At 33.9% G+C, this 13,260-nt stretch overlaps 1 protein-coding gene across 1 annotated transcript; it reads right to left on the bottom strand.

The window, feature by feature from the left end:
* Positions 1 to 9,882: 9,882 nt before the first annotated feature.
* Positions 9,883 to 12,682, bottom strand: LOC127557963 (transcription factor 15-like). Its single transcript, XM_051991215.1, has 2 exons — positions 11,769 to 12,682; positions 9,883 to 10,127 (listed from the first exon to the last, which is right to left on the bottom strand). Exons 1-2 carry the CDS (start codon positions 12,261 to 12,263, stop codon positions 10,104 to 10,106), a joined length of 519 nt encoding a protein of 172 aa, XP_051847175.1. The 5' UTR covers positions 12,264 to 12,682; the 3' UTR covers positions 9,883 to 10,103.
* Between the last annotated feature and the right edge of the window lie 578 nt (positions 12,683 to 13,260).

The raw sequence follows: 13,260 nt of genomic DNA on the forward strand, positions 1-13,260 counted from the left end.
AAAGAATGAACATGGCTAGCCTAGCTACTTTCTCTAAAACAGAGCTTTTGGAAGGAACTGGCAATAAAAAGAAGTGTGAGTAAGAAGGCTGCTGAGATCAGTCAAGTTATTGTCTTTTGTTAATTTGGGGAATCCTGAAGACATTGCAAGCGTACTTCTTTTCTGAGGAAGGGCCTGTCTTTCTATTAAAGCACAAAAGCTCCAATCTCTCTCAAATTTGGTTCATCATTTAGCAACAAATATAATATCATATGTTCGTCAGGATGTAGCCTCTTCTGGTACATTGAGCTAAGAACTTCTGATTTCATCCCACCTCTGAAATATATTGGTGGTGTAAGCTTAGTTAAGTCACTAGTTTTTTTATTGGCCCCAGGAAGCACTTTAGGTTAAAAAAAAAAAGTAGAATAGGAGCCCACATGCTTTTCCAGAGGAAGTTTCTGTTGTCACTGAAATAACTGATCTGGTCCAAAAAACCTCCCCAAAACAAAAACAAAAACCTTAACTCTTACAATTCCTCCCCCCACTGAAAAAAACTCAGGCATTTTGTTGGATAAAGAAATAGCTTAAAACATAACCTATGATCTAAGGAGCTTACAATCTAACCATGAGGTACAGAGTACATAGACATGATAAAACAATGATCAGACTGCCAATGCCATTTCAATCACTTAGACTTATAGAAATCCTGGGGAAATATTTGAGGCACATGGAAGTTTCATGACTTATTGGAATAATATACCTGGATCTAAAAAGGGCCTCTGATGGCATCTAGTCCAACCGTCTCATTTTGTGGATGAGAAAACCTATGGTTATAGAAGTAAAAGGCCTAAATATTAAGTGCTTAGGATTACACAGAGAAGCACCAGAAGCAAGAATTGAATCCCCATTCTCTGACTCTGCAAACAGTAATCTTGCCACTGAACCATGTAGCCTCTAGGGTAACAGACCTATTATGTGTGAGAGAAAGAATTTCAATCGAATACCTAATCTAAAATAGTGTTACCTCTGTAGCTGATAATACAAAGGTGTAAGTCAGGAATACATGAGTATCATGGACAGTTAAATTTGCATGAACTTAGTGAAGGGAGTAATCTCCTGTAGGATGGAGTAGCAAGGGGAGACTTCATAGAAGGAGAGGGACCTGAACTGAGGAAAGACAGACAGACAGCAAAGAGAAAGAAGGGCATTCTAGGCACTTGAGAAATGACTTGTATAATTCACAGCATTCATGGAGGAAATTCAAATTCTAGCAACCAGAGAATAAGTGTTTATTTAGAGGGCCTACACTGGAGACTTATTTCTCAGGGATTGCTAGCGACAAATAAACCTCCAAATGTTTATAACAATTTTATAGTTTACAAGGAATTAGGGGAAAATACAATCCAAAAGTCAAAATACAATTAAAAGAAACTAAATCATATTCTTCAGAGAAAATTAGATTTTTACATACCATGTGTGTTTTTTGAGTATAACCTTAGAATAGAGCTTCCCTTTCTATTTTCTATTTCAAGATGAAAGAATCTAACATAAATAGAATAATGAAAACAAAACTCATCCAAATACATCTGGACAAATTCATGTTTTCTTTGAAGTAACAGAGTGCATTAAATTTCTTTTTAAAGATACTTAAATCAATGGAAACATTGCAAACACTTTGCTTAAAGGGACATAAAAGGTTAAACTAATTACTAAGAATACATATAGCCCATTCGCTCAGGGATCTTTCGTTTTAAAAAGGTCACATAATGTAAAAATGCCAAATCAATAGAGACATTATAAGCTAAAGTTCTGAAACTAAGAACATTTATATCAGCAAAATGTAGTAAAACATACCTATATGTTCATATATACCTTTAATTAGAGTGGAGGTATTCCTAATTCTACACACTACAATTTTTTTTACCTTAACCTGAAATAATTAAATTCATTGATTCCTAGAACATGAAAAATTTTAGTCTTCTAAACATCATCATTATCAGTAGAATAATGACATAGAATATAGAAGTTGTCCTCAGAAAGTCCTGGATTGAAGATCTTTGTGACACATCTTGGCTGTGGGACCTTGCATCATATAACTAATACTTGAGGATGAATTTGAACTTATGCTATACCCAACACTTTATGCACTGTGCTAACTAGCTTTTGTTATTATTATTAATTCTATTATATACCAAAATCTCACTATTCTATTAATGATAGGTACAGAAGTTCTTCAATCTCATTGAAAAGATTTAATAACCCATAAATGTTTGCCTCATATATTTTTCCTTTGAGAATCACTTTGCTCAAATTCCTGACAGTCTGGTAGTGCTATCTCTTTTTATAGATTTTAAAAATAGGAATACACAGAGATTAAGAAATTAGCCCAAATCCACATGCTAAATTATAATTAATAACATTAATAATCTTCCATTGAGTAATCTTTTAAATATATGAGGCAAAATTGATGGGTTATTTTGAAGATCACCTGGCAGGATAAGATACTAGACACTGTGGTTCTATTTTTTTTCCTGAGGCATTTGGGGTTAAGTGACTTGCCCAGGGTCACACAGCTAGGAAGTTTAAGTGTCTGAGACTAGATTTGAACTCAGGTCCTCCTGATTTCAGGGTTGGTGCTCTATCCACTGCACCACCTAGCTGCCTCCACTGTGGTCCTTTCTCAAGCTAAACTGCCAAGTATTCCAACTCTATTACAGAGAGCACAATTCCATTAGGCTGGCCATACCATTCAAATATCAAATGTACATTTGCCATATGTGTGTGTGTGTATGTATGTGTATATATATATATATATATATATATATATATATATATATATATATATATATATATATATATATATATATATTTTATGGAGAACTTGCACAGGACAAGTGCTCACAAGATGGGTAGAAAAAGTGATATAAGGACACTCCCAAGGTCTCTCTTAAGAACTTTAGAATTGATTGTATTACATGGGAGAGACTGGCATAGGACTGCCCACCACAGCGTGCCCTCATCAGAGAATATGCTGTGCTGTATGAGCAAAGCAGAATTGAATTGAATTACATTGCTATGCTCAAGTAGTGGTGGTCACAACATGAGATGGTGAATTATGAGGATTAGCAGTAGTATGTATTAAAACTCTTGAGAGGTCAATATTTCCCAAATTTGATGAAACTGATTTTTTTTGGCTATCAAATCTGAGATACAGGAATAAAGAACATAGATCTCATAGGTTAAGTGCTAATCCTCATTTTAATCTTTAGTTTTCAACTTCTGTCTTTGTTAATATCAAATCAAAACCAATAGATTCATCAAATTGATAGTTACATTTCTTTTCACATATGTAAGAATTTAGGATATATCCAACTAATGGTTAACTTCCTACCAGAGGTATTTTGAAGCCAGCTTCTAATAGAGCTGATTGTTAAATTTTCAGAGAGATCATTTATACTCTGGAAATTGGTTAAACACTAAAAATCAAGGCTTTGTTGATTGGGCTTAAGAAAATGATGGAAAAATATTTATAATGCAGATTGAATTTAAAATTGTGTCTTAATTTAGTAAAGCCAATTGTTAAACATTTAACAATACACTCTTGTCTGTACTCCTCCAATTTCTGATTCTTTCCTATGTTCTTTTAGCTAGCAGGCCTTACTTTCTTCAAAACTAGTAATGATATCAGGAGTGGGGCAGCAAAGAACTTACAAACATTTTTTGCCCCATTCCAGGTAGACAACTCTGACAAATATTATGATTATTTAAATCTTTAGACATCCCTTGAAATTAAAAGAGTTCCAGCAATGGTGATGACAACATTTCAATTCAATTACAAAAGTTCTTTTTGTGCAAAGCATTGCACTTCATTCTCGACACTCAAACATGAAAAATAACACAATACCTGCCCTTAGAAATTTATGATCTAGTTGGAAAAATAAATCATAAATATAGAAAGCACAATATATAAGAGATACAAGAGCAACAAAGATCTTAGTTAATTCATGACAGAAAAGCAAAATGAGCAAAACTAAGAGAATACTGTATACTATAATAGCAATATTGTTTTTTAAAATGACATTGAGCAAACAAGTCATTTTGACTAATTATCCAAATTAATTTAAAGTACATGTGAATATATGTACTTTCATTCATATGTATATACATACATATATAGATATATACATATAAACATACATATGTATACATGCATATCCATATATATATTTATATCTAATAGTAGCAATCTTTAAGTTACAGGGGAGGGAGAGGGAAAAAAAGAAACTGACATAACTTTATTATATATTTAAAAGTAATGGAAATTTGTACATAATAGATTTGGAATTTCATATGCAATCATATCCTTTATTATACTATTTTATAGAAATTCTTGTTTTATTCCATTAATTAAAAAACCTCAAAATAAACACATGTGAAAAAATAAAGACGTTATAACAATAAAAAATGAAATGGCAAATCATGCTAGTATGTCTGTCAAGAAAACTCTAAATGGATTCATGAAGACTCAGACGTGACTGAAAAATAACTAAAACAACAACATTATATGTTAAGTACTGTATGAAGCACTAGGGACATAAAGTTAAAATTGAAACAATCCTTTCCCTCAAGGATCTCATATTTCATCAAGGAGACTTTGTAAAGTATACATTACACAAAAGGAGAAGCTGCTTATGCTTGAGCTGAGCCTGGAAAGAAATGAGGAATTTTAAGAGTCAAAGTGAAGGGTGGGGAAGACAGCATGCCAGATTAAGGTATGGAGATGGGAAAAGGAGTTTCATGTATGAGAAAGAGAAAATGTTCAGATTATTTTTCTGAGCTGAAGATACATAAAATAGAGTTATATGCAATAGTTTTGAAAAGGTAGATTGATGTCAAATTTTGAAATTCAAAAGTGATATAGAACAGTTTATTTCTGTCCTGGTGATAATAAAAAAAATCCTTGAATTTAAGGGGTAGGGATATGACATGTTCATTAATACCTGAGATTTAATAATATTGTTTTTAGCCCAAAGAGTTGTTTGTTTGTTTGTTTTGATTCATAAGACACTGTGGACTGGACTGGGAACTAAACTAAAACATAGAATATTGGAATTTGAAAGGACTTCAAAGGTCCCAATAGAATGTATACTCCTTGAAGGCAAGGGTTTTTTAATGTTTGTATTCCTAGAACCAAGGAAATAGTTGACATATTTTTAGTTGAATTTAAATGAGATCACTTACTTTCAAGCCCTTTATATTATAGATGCAAACATTGAATAATTCACATCATTTACATTTATACAAATCTCATTTGATCTTCACCACAAACCTTGGGAGGGGCTACTATGTTCATTTTACAGATGAAATAACTGATACTTAAGTTAGTCAACTTTTCCAAGGTCCACACAGCTAATAAGCATCAAACCTTTCTGATTCCATCACCAGTTCACATTACCACCAAAACCCAAGAAGTTAATCGCTTGAAGTGACAGTAATGAAGTCAGTATTAAAATGCAAGGTTTTTAATGTCCACACCAGTGATGTTTCTATTATACATTGTTTTTTTGCGGTGAATGAATTGTCTTCATTTATTCACACACAGAGCTGTGTAAGTATATGTACTGTATAAATGTATGGACTGGAAGATTTCACATATTTCTAGCACTGGTCAATCATAGGATGTGGATCTACTCACTATTTGGGAAAATTGATGCATATCCATAACCTTATCTGCATATTTTTATAAAATACCAATGAAATACATGTGCAATCCAGATTTTCATCCCATGAACTTCTTCCATCAGTATTATTCCATTGGTAAACAGGGATATGTGAAGAAGTAGCTTCCACTAGAGAATATACAAGATATACAAATATACAAAATAAGTCTTCTGATACAAACTCTAACAATTTTTTAAAAGAACATGATTCTTTCCTATACCAAGTTTAAAACATATACAACCAACCAAAATAATACAAAATCTCTTATGAAGCCAATATAAAAATAATTTTCTTAGGAGTGAAATGAAACAATTTCTTTAATTATATTTTTAGTAATTCTCATTAAACTGCAAGGTACAGACTGAGGCCATACAAGAAGGTTAAAAAATTTTAAATATCACTAAAAAAGACCTTGATGTTTGAATAGAAAAAGAGGGAGGAAAATATGCAGAACAAAACATTCTATTTTACCAGTCTTACTTTGTGAATTCTCTGCATAACTATAAATTTCTCTTAAGTCTTCTAGGTATTTCACAAGTGAGTTAGCATGACAGGAAGTGTTATAGTGGAAATAATATGGGCCTGGAAATAAAGAGGCTCAGATTTTAGTCTTAATTATTTGACTAGGTTGGTGTGAATCTGGGTAATTCATTTCATTTCCTCTAGGTGTGATTTTCAAAATCTGTAAAATGAAGATGTATGACCTCTAAGGACCTTTTAGCTTCAACACTGATGCCATTCTAAGTAATGATTTTGTTGACCAGTTATCCTCTTCTGTGTTTCCCTCTCCATGACAATAGTGATCATTTCTCATCCTTCTTGGAGGGGAGGCTTCTTCCAATTCCTATTCTAAGAAATGATTAGCCTGTCTTAGAACTGTGGCTGGGCACAGACTGGTAGAGGAGACAAAGGAGGTCAGGAGGAGAATAGCTAACTTGCTTAGTTCTTACGAGGGATTTTCTGCAGTATACATAGGGATAAAATGTATCTACACATGACACCTCATATAATTGTACAAATAACCATCCTGATAATCTGATTTTAAGGAAGGAAATTATACAGTTATTTAATGACAGAAGGAATAACAATTAGTCTTTGCAGAGATAGAAGTGATTTCTTTACCACACAAAAGTAATAGAGGAAGGAGTTACACTTTTAGGAACAAGAAAAAGGAAATAGAACAAAGTTATACTTTGCATTAAAAAAATTTCCTCTATAATAATCTCAAAATCCTCAAAAAAGATAAAATATCTTTTTTAAAAAGAGATAGGTGGGGAACATTTTATATAAATATACTTAAAGAGGTTCTGTTTTCCAAAAGATTGGATTAAAAACCAACAACTATCTTTAAAATAAAACAAAATGGCACATCTATTTTTTATAAATAGAGAACATTTATAATTTGTAACATGTAGTTCAACCTTAAGTACATGAAATCATAGGTTTTCTACCCTCAGTGCAAAATTTTGCGGCATAAAATATTATCCACACTTATGTTGTTTGTACAGTGGGAAATCTAAGTTACTAAAATTCCAGCATCATTAATAATATTTAGATGTTATAGAAAAAAGGCATACCTTTATTGTCTTCAAGATGAATTAAATATTTTAACTTAAAATAAAAAGGATATGTAGCCAGTAAAATTTTAAAAAGCATAGCCTAAGGGATATAGTGTGGAGCCTGGAATTGGGAAGGTCAGGGTTCAAATTCCATTTCTGACTCATTAGAGTATGATGATTGTCAAGACTGTGCTTCAGACAACTCTGATGACTTTTCTATGAAATCTAATTAATAGGTTGTGATCAATTCTTAGTGCTGGGAATTACCTATGACTTTCAAAAGTTAAAATTAAGGCTAAGGTATGTAAGAATAGCTTAGCTATTAAATTTCACATTAATTTTCATAGAAATCAATTTCTAAAATGTGCAAAATTCAATTTTCCACAATAAATTTATTAAGACAAATAAGAATCTTCAAACTCCTTCTAAAGGTCTTTATCAAATTCAGAAATTAAGTAAAAACATAATTTTTGAGTATTTATTAATTCCATATAGTGATTATACTCTTCTATCCTCTTATTCTTCATTCTCTCAAACTGCTTTTCATGAAGTACCTCTGTCATTTTGTTAGGATGAGAAAATTGTAGATTGTTTAAAAAGCCTTCCAAGCCTTATTTCTAGATTAGCCATGAATCATTAAAAATGATAATATAGTAGAATAGCACTTGTATCTGCATAAGAAGAAAACATCTAAAGAACTGGCAGTCTAAGAGAGAAATGTGCCCTATACCTTGGCAGAATTACTTTTTAGGTATAACAAAACTTGAGGCTAGGGCACTGCAAATTAATGAATTATTATTTATGAATTGCTTTGAAAAGATTAAAATGCAGCACAAAATATAAGGAAGTCATAATTGTTATAAAAAGTGGTTTATAATTTCATTTCAATCCAAATACTGAATAACCACCATTTCTACTACAGTGTTAAGTACTCTTGATTTTTTTATGTATTTGAGGAAATAAAAATTAGCAAGTTTTAATGCTGGAGGACCAAATGTATAATATCTTTGTATTGTTTTATTTTTATGAAGTTGAGTTCTATTATGTTCTTTTTCTTGTTTTTCTTTTTAATGATTAAAATGTTTTTATGTTGTTCATCAAAAATATACTTTAAATAATGTATTTTATGAATAAAATTAAAAACAATAATAACTGGTATTCTTATAATAGATTAAAACTTACAAAATCTTTTATATACATTATCTCATTTAAGATGTTTTTAAATAAAACACTGAAAATGCACTCTATAGTTTCTCTGATAGATATAGAACTTAGAAGTTCAAGAAGTTTGAGAAGTGAGAACCCATATAATAAAGGTATAATGCTCCCATATTGTTTCTTTTTTTCATCAATGCATCATGATTAAACCTGGCAAAATGTCTAATTAATGACTCTTCCTCTTGCCAAGTTATAGTTCTTTTTCTCCCTCACTTCTGCATAGTTCCAATCTATATGATACAATGTAGTTCCAAATCATATTATCCCATTTTTTAGATTTAGTTTTATCATTTCATGTTTGTTAGTCTTGTCTCCCCAGAGTATAAACTGCTTAAGAGTGGAGATTGTAATATTAATAATATTGCATATCACAAAAGCAATAATATTATATTATTAATGCAATATGATAATCCGATATTACCTTAATAATGTACATTGAAATATTAAAGTAATACATTATATGTAAAATATTATGTGATATATGATTAATATTATACAATTATTACATTACAATTATATTATATTATTACATGATAATAACAAATATATATATTTTTAATCTAAAACAGACTAATATTGAGCACATATGAAGTACATTGATTGAGAGAAATGGAAATGAAATCATTCAATCATTCCTTATTCTTGTTCCTATGGGCTTTTATTCAGCGCACATGACTAACTGCAAGGTTTTATTTATTTATTTATGATTTTTTGTAATCCTAAGAAAACTAGATTGCCCATATAACATTCAGGAAACAGCAGGTGGTATAATTTGATTACAATATAAAATGTGTTATATCTGGTGAAGCTTAAAAATATGTAATGTAATGTATCTAATTATGATTTTTAGGGCAATTTTAAAATGAAGAAGTCACTGTCACTTTATTCAAGTATAATCAACATTATTTCTAGGATTAAGGGGTAGAGCAAAGGAATCTCAATCTCCATCACAGTCTTCTATCTACCTACCTATCTATCCTATCTATCATCTTTTTAAACAACAGTGAATGGCAATTTTGCTCTGTGACATTTTAGGGCTTGTGGGAAGGGGGGAATCCATTTTCCTCATTAGATAACCATTAAACACTTTCTTATTTCATTAGTTTGAACAGAACAAAATAAGTTATTGATGACATAGTTTGAATTCCTTCTTTTGCCATGATAAAAGTTGGAGCATAGATCTAGAAAAATGATTATATTCAGTCCAATATTCCTTCAAGACTTAGTCGATGATGTTATGACAGTCTCAACCACTGACAGAAAACATTGCAAGTCTCAAAGCTCAAATTTCATCATGTGGTCTATATTTCAAGCCCTGAGTTTCAGGAGTAGGATGGCTAAGTTTAACATTTCTGGCACTAAATTAGCTGCCACACCAGGTGCAACTTTTGCCCCCAGTGTAAGATTTCATTTGCAGGATGACCTGAATAAATTTGCACAATATAAGAGTAAGTTGGTTGTTTTTTTCATGCATGTGTCAAAACATGATTTCTTTACATAATTTAATGTATTTCATGTAAACATATTCTGTGGATACCAAGAAGTTTCATAAATCATTTCATTATTCAGTGCAATACTTGTACAAGCTTCTCATCTGAGGGATTGTCCACATATACTTTAAATAGATCATTGCTTCTCCCCTTCTTTGTACTGAAAAAGGGCACAGAAAATGCAAATTAGTGAACATCTAGGACGATCAGGTAACAATAATAATTAAAGTCTGAAAGCATTTACACTTTTGATTTTCTCATGACTGAAAATTTGGAGATATTCAATCTGCTTCAAGTTGATGCATTGGAATTGAATGTAAATGTGTGAAAAATCAGTGAAAGAATTTCTGAAAAGTGTAGTTATGAAATTACTTATGAAATTAAGGTGGTGGGGGAGATTGGAAATAGAAACTGGGTAACAACTTCCAAGGAACAAATTTGATTACAGTTTTAGAGAAAAATCTAAGGGTGAATTAGTAAATAAAATCGACAAATGTGAGAGAACAAAATGTATTTCCAATTTCACAAGTATCTGGAAATGAAAGTGAGGAACACAGTTCCTAGAGAGTAATGAACAGCAGGTCTCAAAGCTAAAGTTGGTCAAGGACTCACCAGTGCAAATTACAAAGGGTCAGACCATTTCAAGAGGACATTAATGCACTATGGAGGAGGGACGTTAAAGGGAGGATCCAGGGAGAATAAGAAACCATTATTTTTGTGAGGAATTATAAATTCCAGGGAATTCTAAATTTTTGGCATATCAGTTCTAAAAAAAGAAAAGTGCCCTAAGCCACTTGGAAAAATCAACAAGAGCCTTCTTTGAGATTCTAAGCTGCTAGAACAAGGACTCTCAAATTTATTCATCAGATCCATGGAGTTCAGAATGCTTGTGAACTTGAATGGGGAAAAAATAATTATGTCTTTATTTTCATTAATTTCTAACTGAAATTTAGCATTTTCTTCAGTTATGAATGTACGCCACAAGCATTATTCTAAGAATGTCCCTAGATATCACTAGAGTTGTGAAGAAGATCCATAACACACACACACACACACACACACACACACACACACACACACACACACACTGATTTAGAACCAATGCTACAAAAGAAAACTTGATATTTAAAATAGTTGATGTATTAAGTTTCATTACAGTAACTGTAAGGTCTTGAATTTTCCAGGGAAGTCTACATTTTACAAAACTAAAATTGGTAAGAGAAACTTTTAATGAGACTTTGCAAAAAGGATTATCCTTTGCCAGACCACATATTCTCCCTTGGAATATAAAAAATGTTATAGAATCATAGCATTATAAATTTGGAGTTAGAAGTATTTTTAAGTGCCCCTTAGTCCAACTTTCTCATTTTACAGTTGAGAAATTGGGCTACAGACAGTTTTAGTGTCTTGTTCAAGGTCAAATTGATAATTGATCATAAAGATGTGATTTGAACCCTAATCCTTAGAACTCTGGTTTTATCCTGGTGATAAAAATAATTTTGACTCATAGTGATAGCATGGGTATCAGTGTATGTGAGCTAATATTCTTTCTTTCTCTCTTTTTCTTTCTTTCTCTCCTCTCTCTTTCATTCTCTCTCTTTCTCTTTCTTTCTTTTTCTCTCTTTCTTTTTCTCCTCTCTCTCTCATTCTCTTTCTTTCTCTCTTTTTCTTTCTCTCTTTCTCTCCTCTCTTTCATCTCTCTTATCTCTCTTTCTCATCTCTACGTCTCTGTTGCTCTCTTTGTCTCTGTCTCTCTTTTTTTTCATTTCCTTTTTCAGGAGAAGTGAGGGGCCGTCCTTACCACCCTCCTCTGGTGACTGAGGCAGAAGGTGCAGATGGGCCGCGGGGCTCCTACGCTTCTGCCACCAGTACCCCCTTCGCTGTCCCGCAGGCAGGGCAGATAGTGTAGCGGCGGGTGGGCCTGGCGACCCCCGAGCGACTCGGGTGGGAACAAAAGCACATTTGCCAGATGGGAGATGTAGCTGGCTGCCAGGCGCAGGGTCTCGATTTTAGAGAGTTTGCGATCCGCCGGTTCTGTGGGGATGAGGGTACGGAGTGCAGTGAAAGCACTGTTGACGCTGTGAGTGCGGTCTCTCTCCCGGGCGTTGGCCGCCTGCCGCTGCTGACTCAAGCCGACCACACGGACCCCTTTGCGCTTCTTCTTGCCCTGAACGCGCTGGAACTTCTCGAGGTTTGGCGACTCCCGCGTCCTCTTACTTCTGCTACTGCTACTACTGCTGTCGCTGCTGCTGCTGTTGCTGCTGCTGCTCTCCCGCTCCTCCGACTGGGACCTCATGTCCCTAGTACGCCTGCCGTGGCTGAATCTGCCTTCTCTTCCTCTTCCTCCCCTTCCTTCTCCCGACCGCCCTTCAGCTCCATATCACTGTTGCAGCAGCTGCCCCTCTGCGCCCTAAGCCGACACCCCCCAGGCTCTCTGGCCGGAGCAATGACCTCGAGAATAGCTTCTAGGACTAGGAGGATGCTGGAACTCTGGCTGGGAGGGGGAGCTCTCGGGCCAGGCAGAGGGAAAAGAACCAAGAGGGATCATCCTTGAACCTTCAGAGGATGCACCTGTTTTTCACTTCTGCACTTCTGGGCGCTTATTTCAGGGTCTAGGGTGGCTCTACTCCTTTTCAAAGTTTTGGGTAGTTGAACTCCCACTCTATTAGCCAATTATTTTCTTACCTCACTTCAGAAAGGCTTTTCTGTAAACCTGTGGGTCTAGTGTTGGAAACGTTCTCCCAGACCTTGTCTTCCTCTTTTTTTTTTTTTTTTGTATTTTTCTACTCTTTTTAGTCCTTTTTTTCTTTTTACCGATTTCTGATTCCTTCCACCTTCCCTATAAGTTTCCTAGAGCTTGCCACTCAGCTATCTCCCCTACCTTGCTTGTTTCAAGGGACTTTAGTGGTCAGAGGTTAATTAAGGACAAATATTCCCACTGTTGATTCAGCAGCTAGAAGAAGAGGCAGGAGGAGATAAGGAGTAGAAATTCTCTATTTCCTATCACAGTGTAATTTTCTTTATCACCCCTCCTTTTATTTTTCTCCCTCCCTCCTTTCTTCCTTCTTTCTTTTCTTTCTTCCTTGCTTCCTTCTTTCCTTCCTTTCCTCTCTTCTTCCCTCCCTTCCTTCCTTCTTTCCTTCCTTCTTCTTTTGTTCTTTCCTTCCTTCCTTTTTCTTTCCTTCCTTCTTTCTTTCCTTTTTTCATTCTTTCCTCCCCTTCCTCCCTTATTCCTTCTCTTCCTTCTTTGTTTGCTTGCTTCCTTCTTTCCTTCCTTCTTCCTTCCCTCACTT

The sequence above is a fragment of the Antechinus flavipes genome, chromosome 3 (assembly GCF_016432865.1).
Source record: "Antechinus flavipes isolate AdamAnt ecotype Samford, QLD, Australia chromosome 3, AdamAnt_v2, whole genome shotgun sequence".
NCBI classification, from domain to species: Eukaryota; Metazoa; Chordata; class Mammalia; order Dasyuromorphia; family Dasyuridae; genus Antechinus; species Antechinus flavipes.